Genomic DNA, 11,083 nt, shown 5'->3' with positions numbered 1-11,083 from the left:
AACTGGTAGACTACAAAAATAATCTAGAAATGCAAAATCTTTTTCAAATATAATTGGTTTTGGTCAAAAGTCGACATGCACTGTCTTGGATTAAAGATTAACATTCAGCATCATACTCATTATATACCCATTAACGAAGGTAAAGGGGAGACATACTGGATTTAATGTGGTCCGTCTATCTGTCAGGATTATACCCGATCAACTACAGTTTTCATCTAAACTTTCGAAACTTTGTGGATATAGTCATCCCACATTGAAGTTTTGCACCTGGACTTATTTTTTGGATCCGACTATTTTTGTTGCAGTTATGCCCCTTTTAGTTATGATGAAAGACTGAATCTTGTCAGAACAACTACAGTTTTCATCAAAACCTTTCGAAATTTCCAGTGATTAATAAGCGGGTAACTTTGATGGTTAATAGTTTTAAGTTTAAAAATAAGCACTTTCTCTTGAATGTATATCAATAATAGTGTTGGCATTTATAATTGCTTCATTTCAAATTTCACCTTTTACATTTCATTATTTTCCATGTTCAAATATCTGACTAACGCCTCTTTCAGTACTTCGTTACTTTGATCACCGTCTGATGTACTACTGTGGCTATTACATGATACAAATGTGTCTATTATATATATGAATATTAAATTTGTATAACCGTGCAATAATTTATTTCACGTTACTTTATGTTGTATATAAACATAAAATTCTTTTTTTTTCCTTTTTCAAATTCGGATTCATTGCAACACAAATACGTGCTGTGATTTGCTGTTTGTGAATCAATCCCTCATTCACCAGAAAAAAAACAGCATATTGGGTAATGTGACCTATACGTGAACATGTATGAAAAATTATAATTTCATTTACTTTCAAAACTATCACACTATGTAATACCAATAATTACAAGTCATTGCTCGGGGATTATATGAAGTAATATAACAATACGATACTATCTTGGATACATTACAAGTCTCTTCTTTTTAGAAGCTGTACATACATTTTGTATTGTTAGTAGTGTAGACATAATACGCTTGTATGTTTTGAGAATGACCCCGTAACACTGGTCTGATTGTAACATTGTACTGTCAGTACGTTGGTGATAGTCTCTCCTGTATATACCTCACACTGGAGATGGGCTCGTATTTATCAGACTTATCTAGACAGCTGATCACCACATCGTTGTCTGGCACAACAAAGAACGCGACAGACTGACGACTCTTTGTCTTCCTAATTTCTTCATCCGGAATCACCACTCTGTGTTTCTGAAATATAACAATTAAAAATATTTTCCATGCTTTTAATTATCTAGTACATGGGTATACTTTCAAAATTTGTGTAAAATCTAATTGATGTTATAAATAAAAAAGCAGCCGACTGTTTAGACGTTTAACGATTCACTTCCTTATATTGCACAATACTACGATTTATTACATCAGAGGATAGTGACAAGTATGCAACAAAAATGTATCAAAACACTAGGCCTCCAGCAACCCACATTCGTCAAATTAAGGTTTCGAAGCATTCAATGTCTACTAAGACAGTAGCTTACTGTTTTAATATGGCTTTGCCGGCAGTCAGAGTCTTGCTATTGTTAAAATTGTGAAATTGATGAGCTGAACACCCAATTCGTGCACTTATTAATAAACTTACAGTTGCAATGAGTTTGTCGGAAGTCCATCTTTGCATCAGGTCTCCAATGTTAATCAATATGGTACCTGGAATCGGGGAGGCTGGAACATACTCTCCTTGTAGGTTACAAACCTATTTATGAAAACCAATATAAATGCAGTTGTATCAAAATATTGTTAAATAATATTTCCAGAGAATGTTTACTTCTGGTTTCGGACAGAAAAATAAATATTCTCAATACATGCAAGATGAATTTGAAGGCAACACTTTCGGTGTTGCAAAATATAAGAAAAATGCATCAGAATCTTAATGGATATAAATATAAGTTCAAGCCTCCATTTTAGACTGGCTGAACCGTGAAATACTATTTCGAATTGTTCGAAATATATCTCATAAGAACTCTTGACATAAAAGGAGACATATATTGTATGCATGGATTTTTAAAGTCGATTTACTTGCAGACCACCAACGTCGTCCTGAAACAGTAGTGTGAGGGAGCCAAAGTCCGAATGTTCTCCACAACGAATCTGGTTCGGTTTGATCTCTACAAAGTAAACGTGACCATTATATTGGTGACGAAGGGTACACGACCGTAATATTGAGTGGAATTTTCACAATTAATGGCTAAGCAAGGACTATTCAATTGTTACTATTGTTTCCATGACAACATAAAAGTACAATAATTCAATGTACCTTTTCACATGTATACTTTGGTGATTATTCCGTCCGAAAAAAGTTATTACGAACCATTTTGAATCAAGCACAAACGGCTTTATACTACAAGTATATCTAATTAAATGAAATACTGTCAAGAATTTACCGACGATCGTTCTCAAAATTGTCTACTTATGAACTTGTGATGGTAGTTATAAGCAATTCTTTGGAGAAATCATTACGATTTATTGAAAAAGGTATGACGTATGGAGTAGTAATCAAATGAACGACAACATCCTCTTTGCTAAGAATATGTAAATGACTTGATTATGTATGACTTGTCTAATCAATATTCCAGCAATATCGCGAACAGGAAAAGAAAAAATATCAAACTTTAAAGTAGCACACTTTTAGAAAATGTTATTCATGCTTGCTTCAGGATAACATTTGTTTTATATTCCGTCTTTGCGTATTGCAGAGTTATCTTCTCTTGAGAGCAGGGATTGATTGTTACGTCATTGGTTTGTGTGTGAAAATTACGTCGTTTTCTCAAAAAATGATGACGTTACTCTCAAAAACAAATGACGTAACAATCAATCCCTGTTCTCAAGAGAAGATAACTCTGCAATACGCAAAGACGGAATAGGTGTGTCACACAGAACATTTCGGTACCTTCATCAGACAGTAGTGATGGGTAAAAAATCGTTCTCAGTGTTGAGGTATTGCTCTTCTGTCCAATGGTTTGGTGGCAGTTTCTCAGGAAATGTTTGTCCTGCAATGCATTAGTAGAAACACACATTTTTTAAAAAGCGATTTATTATTCAGAAAATATATCATAATGGTAACTATTGAAATAATGTTCGTTCAGTATATCTTTTATATATTACATTGGTCATACATTTGTGGGCCAATAAAGCTAATAACGTCCCGACTTTACATGCAAACAGCCGGGGTTCGATCCTCTAAGCTGTCGTAGTGTACAATATTTAGAGAAATTGTCTTTCTCCTTCCCACACAAAGTGGTCTAGATGAGGCTGCAGTGTCTGTGGTGAAGAAATAAAGTGAGGAGGCAATATAAGAAAAGATGCCATTAGAAACACAGACTCAAATATATGATCACTGCATGCTAGATAATGTAAGATTACTTTATCCATTGAAATTGTACAAGCAGCTACATATGTACATTTTATGTGTAGTATGTGACTAAAAAGCAATGCCCCTTAAACATCAGTGTTATACGGACCATGGAACCAAATCAAAAATAGATTGTGGCCGGGATATTCCCTTTTGGGCAGAAGATTTAATAGGTAGGTGAATGCCTCGGGGCCTGCTGGTTGGATATTTAGGTGGCAGAAGTTTCAAAAGTTTTATTTGTGGGTTGAGCAATATATATAGTTGTAATATGCATAAAAAAAGAATAAAAAATCAAGTCTGCTTTTGTCTGGGCGAGTTTATTAAGTGTGTAATTTGTTGTAAAATTTTTGGTGCCGAATTAAATACAAGATGGCGGTCCCCATGTAAAAAAAGTTCAAATTGGCAAATTTTTTAAATATTTTATTTACAGTTGTGTGAGATGATATTCTTCAAAATGAGGGCAGGTAAACCAGTGATGATAACCCCATTTAACCAGGACAGTGTTAAACGTTAACACTATCGTCTATGGAAAATCATTTGGTTCTGCGGTCCCTATATCTATCGTCTTGAGTTTCCCATTTTTACGATAAGATAACACTCACCTCTAAGTCTAGGCCTATTGACATCAGGTCAAGAATTCTATGAGACAGCTGATGACATGCTGCACGGACATTCTTCATGGTAACCTCAAAGCTTGGACATCAGGGAAGATCTGATGAAAATAAATAACAATTCTGTTTAGGGAAAAAAGACATATTTATTCGGACAAAGAGCTATTTGAAAAATATACCGATTCAAATGTGGTAATTTGTCTGTAAAACATGACTTAAAGTATGGTATGAGTACACCTTTGTATTTAGTATCGTTTTACCTGTATATATAAGTCTGAAACGCGTTACAGTGTACTATACCTCAACTCCATCAATTGGTGTGTAGTTGTAAGCCTCTTTATAATCACAGGGTCGGTCTGGATTTAATCTTAATAAGACAATAAGTGATTCTAAACGTAATTGTGAGTAACAAACAAACAAAAACTAGCAGCAAAAAGCAACAATAGGCGACGATATTAACAACAACTTACAAAACAAAGAAAAGAAAATGCATCTGATTTACACAGTTGTTAACGGTTTACTTATACCGAAGTATTTTTGTGTCTTTTGAAATGGAAATTACTTCATTTTAATAGATACGAGTGTGTTTCTCGAATGTTGACTTCCTCAATAACAGATCGACCGGGCGTTTATATTTTTATGTTTTTACGTTTCTGTCTCCCGAGGAATCCATCCATGAATTTCACTAATATGTTGTCGTCGATATGTATTCTTGTACTCAAGTGGCTTTTCAAAGAACGTCCTCGACACTGCAGTCACTTGATTGATCTATGAAACAAGATATTAAATGAATGCACTAAGTAAACGGAATTCATAAAAATAGAATTGCAACCTGCATACATCTAATGATTATTATGTTGGAAGATCATTGGTATTTCATGTTCATCTATATATCCTAGTCATTGTACAATTTATTGATACATATAAGGAAGGTTTATTAGTTATACATATGAACATTTTTTTTTTATATTGACCTTCCATAGTTCTACACATATAAATGTCTCTGATCCCTTACCGTTTGTCAAAATGGATGACAACGAAATGACTATCACAGACAAAATTACAATGTTTCTGGAAAAGAATTCTCATCGCGTTTAAAAGGTATATCTTTATAATTATGTACATGTGAAAGGTCCGAGGTGAATGTAGTATCCCTAACGATGCTGGTATACTTGCTTGACAAAAAAAAGTCCACACTATACGATTGAATCAATAGAACTAATTCTATTGTTGCAGATAAGGCGAGTTATATTAACATACCAGAGACTGGCTAATTCCATGATTTTTGATGTAACAGAATCCAATGTCCCTCAAAGCTCCGCATAGACTGTCAGCCACAGGTCGGACAGTTTCTGTGTCCACCTCTTTTGCATTGACCACGTCAAGGCCGTACGCTGATATGTCTACTACTGGAACTGTCACCATATTCGCTATGCCACCAATTCAGACCTTGCTGGTTATATTGATATCTGTTGTGAAATGAGTTATGTAATGTTATTTAACATGTAAGGCGCCTTTAAACCTGCAACCGCTGAGCAAACTGTGTCTTTACACACTCGACAAACTAATTTCACAATGATTCTAATGCCAAAGTGTATAACATATTAAAATCATTGAAAGGAAAATTAGCCATTGCAATGTATTTTATAACCTGCGAAAATGCAATACGAAGTATGTGGGTGAAACTATCACAAAGCTCAGTATCAGAATAAACAGCCACTGCTTCTCTATTAAGAAGGACAAACCAGATTTCCAGGTAACAAGGTATTTTAATCTACCTAGCCAAAGTTGGAAGACATGCTGATGGTAACAACCGATCATTGCCCTACCTGAAATGATTTGACCCATTTTTAAATCATTTGACCCATGTGACCTTGATTTTCGAACAAGGTCATTCCGTTGAACAAACTTTAAAGCCTTTCATTTCAGCATGCAACTTGCCAAATATCACCATCCTAGACCTTTTGTTTAATGACATTAGGTCATTTACAGATCTGACCAAATGTGACCTTGAACGTGGGTCAAGGTCATTCAAATGACTTGAAAGCCCTTCATCCAAATATCAAAATTCTGGGCCTCATGGTTATTCAGAAAAAGTTGTTTAAAGATTTTAAACAAATTTGACCCGTGACTTTGAATATAAGTAAAGGTCATTCATTTGAAAAAACTTGGTAGCCCTTCATCCAAGCATGGTAATAGCCAGATATCATCATTCTGGGACTTTCGGGACATACGTTTCCAGCGTAGCCGAAATTGACATCGATTTTATGGACAACTCGTACACATTTGACACCTTTGTGTGCATACGCTTCACTGGTCATTTGTCTGATGAAGGTGACAGTGTACATATCGTACTAGTCATCGAAACGTCACATAGAAAATTGTATTGGGTGTGTAAAAGAACTTCTTATAAGATATGCAGAATTATTCGCAATATTATATATAAAATGTATATAAAGAAATATACCAGTATATAACTTTAGTGCATTTTACCTTTGTTCAGGGTGAAATGCCCGGATGAGAAATGTATACGATTAATAAAGACATTCAACCGTGTGCATAAAAATTAAATTGTGAATATGACATTAAATGGCAAAAACAAAAACAAAAAAATATTCCAAAACACCAATAAATGGGGACATAATACAACTTTGATGTCGCTAGTGTGTATCAATGAGAAATCGAATTCTCAATTATCTGACCCCGTTTTTAACGGTAACCCTTACAGTAGAACACTCATGATATATTCCGATGCGCTGCTTTAATTGGTGTTTCGTATACTTAGTCAAAATCGGGTACATTTGAGAAATATTTCATCCCCATCTCCATTCCCTCCTTAAAAAACCCAGTCATATCTTTGCATCTTTCTGACCGATTAAGAAAACCTACTTCTGAAGACGCAAGGTACGCCTTAGTTGCCTCATAAATTATATTGTTCTGCCGCCAGTGTGTATCAATTATATTGATATAAGATGTTTTTAACTTTTACTATTGAACAATATATTCATTTGAGCATTGGTAATATGCTCTGTTTCTTTTTCCATATATTTCATTGACGCATTTAATGCAAATACATTCATGCAATCCTTTTAAGACGTCGTAATTTCTAGACGTCCGCATTATGTGTACTTATATATACTTTATGACGTCATTTTTTGACGTCTTTTAAAAGTATGTGTGCTCAATATATGACGTCACAAATAAATTCAAATCGCATGAAGAGCCCCAAGGTGGGCGAAAGCGCTAGCCGATTATACTCATCCTCGATTTCCAGGGGTCACGATCACCTACGCAGAGAGCGTAGGTGATCGTAACCCCTGGAAATCGAGGATGATTATACTAGTCTTCGTGTTTTGTTTTATTTATATTTTTACTGTCACATGGACATTTAAAACTATTTATCGCTATATATATATAGAATTAGTTTCTGGAAATAATGCCGGTGTGATTTCTGTTAACATTTCCAAAAGTGCCTCTGGCGTTTCGCTCTATACCTCTATACACTACCAAATAACATATTGCAAAATAAATACAAACACAATTACAGACTAAGGACTTAGATAGAAGGATTGGCAACAGTTCAGTGATGTCGCTTATGTTTGCCCACCTAACGTTTAAGCTTGATCCTCACTTTGACTAGTATCTCCNAGGTGATCGTAACCCCTGGAAATCGAGGATAATTATACTAGTCTTCGTGTTTTGTTTTATTTATATTTTTACTGTCACATGGACATTTAAAACTATTCATCGCTATATATATATATGTACAACTGATCCCTTTGCACAAGAATTAGTTTCTGGAAATAATGCTGGTGTGATTTCTGTTAACATATCCAAAAGTGCCTCTGGCGTTTCGCTCTATACCTCTATACACTACCAAATAACATATTGCAAAATAAATACAAACACAATTACAGACTAAGGACTTAGATAGAAGGATTGGCAACAGTTCAGTGATGTCGCTTATGTTTGCCCACCTAACGTTTAAGCTTGATCCTCACTTTGACTAGTATCTCCCTGTAATGCACTTGCGTGCTGTCGTAAACAATTGGCTACGCCACGTTGTTTACCTACGTGACTGATAATGTGACACTGGTCAGTAAACAAATAATAACAAGGGCAAAAGCGGCAGGATTTAGAAACAATTTGTAACTAGTTTCAAGTTCATAAAAATACACTCTGTGAATATTGACTTGTATGAAAATTTATCATGCAATAATTATCAAAGCAAAGTGTTGTTTAATTTACAGTTTAAATAATTCATTATCAACTACAAAATACGCCTTTGATCGCAGACTTCCGTCTGACAACTGGTCATTTACGTCCTATTATATCACAATGTACGTAAAGTAATAAATCAGTATTTCAGGAAATCATAGTATAAGCTGTCGAAAAAATATAAAAGTTATATATTGTTTTAAACATTTATGAGGTCATACTAACATCGTGTTTCTTGGACATATTTACCATAAATCGCTAAAATTGAACATGTTCGGTAACAGCAAATATTATCAAATACAATAATAACAGTTACTTTGCCCTGTGAGAGAGAGACAAAACATAAACAAAAGCAGTACGTCTCATGACAGCGAGACTCATGTCAAATCCGATGCGACCACTCTTCCAGAGAACGGTTAGATTAGCCTTGCTAAGCGAAAGAAAGATATTTCCAATGTCGTAGAGATAGTTGGTCTTCAATCTAATCTTATTTCGTGATAGAAAGCAAAGGAGACATTGTAAGCGTTTGGTCTCCTCCAACATTAGCAGAGGAAATAACAAATATTAAAGATAAAACTAATAATTATGATCAAACCGAGTCCGTGTACGTACATGAAGTTCACCTTCCTGAAAATTGAAAACGTTTTTGAGAAACAAATGAACCTGACTTACCATGTACTGCAATCAGCAAAGTGCAATGATCTACATTTTATCTATCAGGTTTTCAGCGAACGTTATCATGATAAAGGGTGAAGATTAACACATACGCATACTATAAAATCTCTGTAATAAACCTGAATTAAAGATTTATGCATTTTTTTAAAGAATGAAATCAGAACAACCTAAACAGTTAATGTAATATTTGCATGCAAATAATTTGTTAGGTATGCATACTATTTCATTGACGCATTTAATGCAAGTACAGTCATGCAATACTTTTAAGACGTTGTAATTTCTAGACGTCTGCATTGTGTGTACTTATATATACTTTATGACGTCATTTTTTGACGTCTTTTAAAAGTATGTGTACTCAATTTATGACGTCACAAATAAATTCAAATCGCATGAAGAGCCCCAAGGTGGGCGAAAGCGCTAGCCGATTATACTCATCCTCGATTTCCAGGGGTCACGATCACCTACGCAGAGACCGTAGGTGATCGTAACCCCTGGAAATCGAGGATAATTATACTAGTCTTCGTGTTTTGTTTTATTTATATTTTTACTGTCACATGGACATTTAAAACTATTCATCGCTATATATATATATGTACAACTGATCCCTTTGCACAAGAATTAGTTTCTGGAAATAATGCTGGTGTGATTTCTGTTAACATATCCAAAAGTGCCTCTGGCGTTTCGCTCTATACCTCTATACACTACCAAATAACATATTGCAAAATAAATACAAACACAATTACAGACTAAGGACTTAGATAGAAGGATTGGCAACAGTTCAGTGATGTCGCTTATGTTTGCCCACCTAACGTTTAAGCTTGATCCTCACTTTGACTAGTATCTCCCTGTAATGCACTTGCGTGCTGTCGTAAACAATTGGCTACGCCACGTTGTTTACCTACGTGACTGATAATGTGACACTGGTCAGTAAACAAATAATAACAAGGGCAAAAGCGGCAGGATTTAGAAACAATTTGTAACTAGTTTCAAGTTCATAAAAATACACTCTGTGAATATTGACTTGTATGAAAATTTATCATGCAATAATTATCAAAGCAAAGTGTTGTTTAATTTACAGTTTAAATAATTCATTATCAACTACAAAATACGCTTTTGATCGCAGACTTCCGTCTGACAACTGGTCATTTACGTCCTATTATATCACAATGTACGTAAAGTAATAAATCAGTATTTCAGGAAATCATAGTATAAGCTGTCGAAAAAATATAAAAGTTATATATTGTTTTAAACATTTATGAGGTCATACTAACATCGTGTTTCTTGGACATATTTACCATAAATCGCTAAAATTGAACATGTTCGGTAACAGCAAATATTATCAAATACAATAATAACAGTTACTTTGCCCTGTGAGAGAGAGACAAAACATAAACAAAAGCAGTACGTCTCATGACAGCGAGACTCATGTCAAATCCGATGCGACCACTCTTCCAGAGAACGGTTAGATTAGCCTTGCTAAGCGAAAGAAAGATATTTCCAATGTCGTAGAGATAGTTGGTCTTCAATCTAATCTTATTTCGTGATAGAATGCAAAGGAGACATTGTAAGCGTTTGGTCTCCTCCAACATTAGCAGAGGAAATACCAAATATTAAAGATAAAACTAATAATTATGATCAAACCGAATCCGTGTACGTACATGAAGTTCACCTTCCTGAAAATTGAAAACGTTTTTGAGAAACAAATGAACCTGACTTACCATGTACTGCAATCAGCAAAGTGCAATGATCTACATTTTATCTATCAGGTTTTCAGCGAACGTTATCATGATAAAGGGTGAAGATTAACACATACGCATACTATAAAATCTCTGTAATAAACATGAATTAAAGATTTATGCATTTTTTTAAAGAATGAAATCAGAACAACCTAAACAGTTATGTATTATTTGCATGCAAATAATTTGTTAGGTATGCCTACCTTTTTCTTGAAGTATAAAAAAATGTATCCATGCTTGCATTAATGCTTACATGAGGATAGATCTACCTACAACCCTATGTGAATATTTACTCGTACTTATTAATAGGTTAATAAGATGTCGTAATGGTATAACTATACCAGTAAAGCAAATTGATCTTAATGTCCATGTGCATATAATTATCTTACAAACATTACGTGATTGCTCGTGATAGCCACAAGTGGTCTC

At 34.5% G+C, this 11,083-nt stretch overlaps 1 protein-coding gene across 1 annotated transcript; it reads right to left on the bottom strand.

Annotated features, from left to right (window-relative positions):
• Positions 1 to 272: 272 nt before the first annotated feature.
• Positions 273 to 5,466, bottom strand: LOC110447692 (UPF0676 protein C1494.01-like). The gene is made up of 8 exons (XM_021493538.1): positions 5,286 to 5,466; positions 4,675 to 4,793; positions 4,326 to 4,392; positions 4,017 to 4,115; positions 2,953 to 3,052; positions 2,082 to 2,170; positions 1,648 to 1,758; positions 273 to 1,259 (listed from the first exon to the last, which is right to left on the bottom strand). The coding sequence occupies exons 1-8, from the start codon at positions 5,448 to 5,450 to the stop codon at positions 1,083 to 1,085; spliced, it is 927 nt and encodes a 308-aa protein (XP_021349213.1). The 5' UTR covers positions 5,451 to 5,466; the 3' UTR covers positions 273 to 1,082.
• Between the last annotated feature and the right edge of the window lie 5,617 nt (positions 5,467 to 11,083).

This window comes from Mizuhopecten yessoensis, unplaced genomic scaffold (assembly GCF_002113885.1).
Source record: "Mizuhopecten yessoensis strain PY_sf001 unplaced genomic scaffold, ASM211388v2 scaffold3575, whole genome shotgun sequence".
NCBI lineage: Eukaryota > Metazoa > Mollusca > Bivalvia > Pectinida > Pectinidae > Mizuhopecten > Mizuhopecten yessoensis.
Note: the sequence above shows the minus strand (reverse complement) of the source record. Positions and strands in the feature narration are given on the sequence as shown.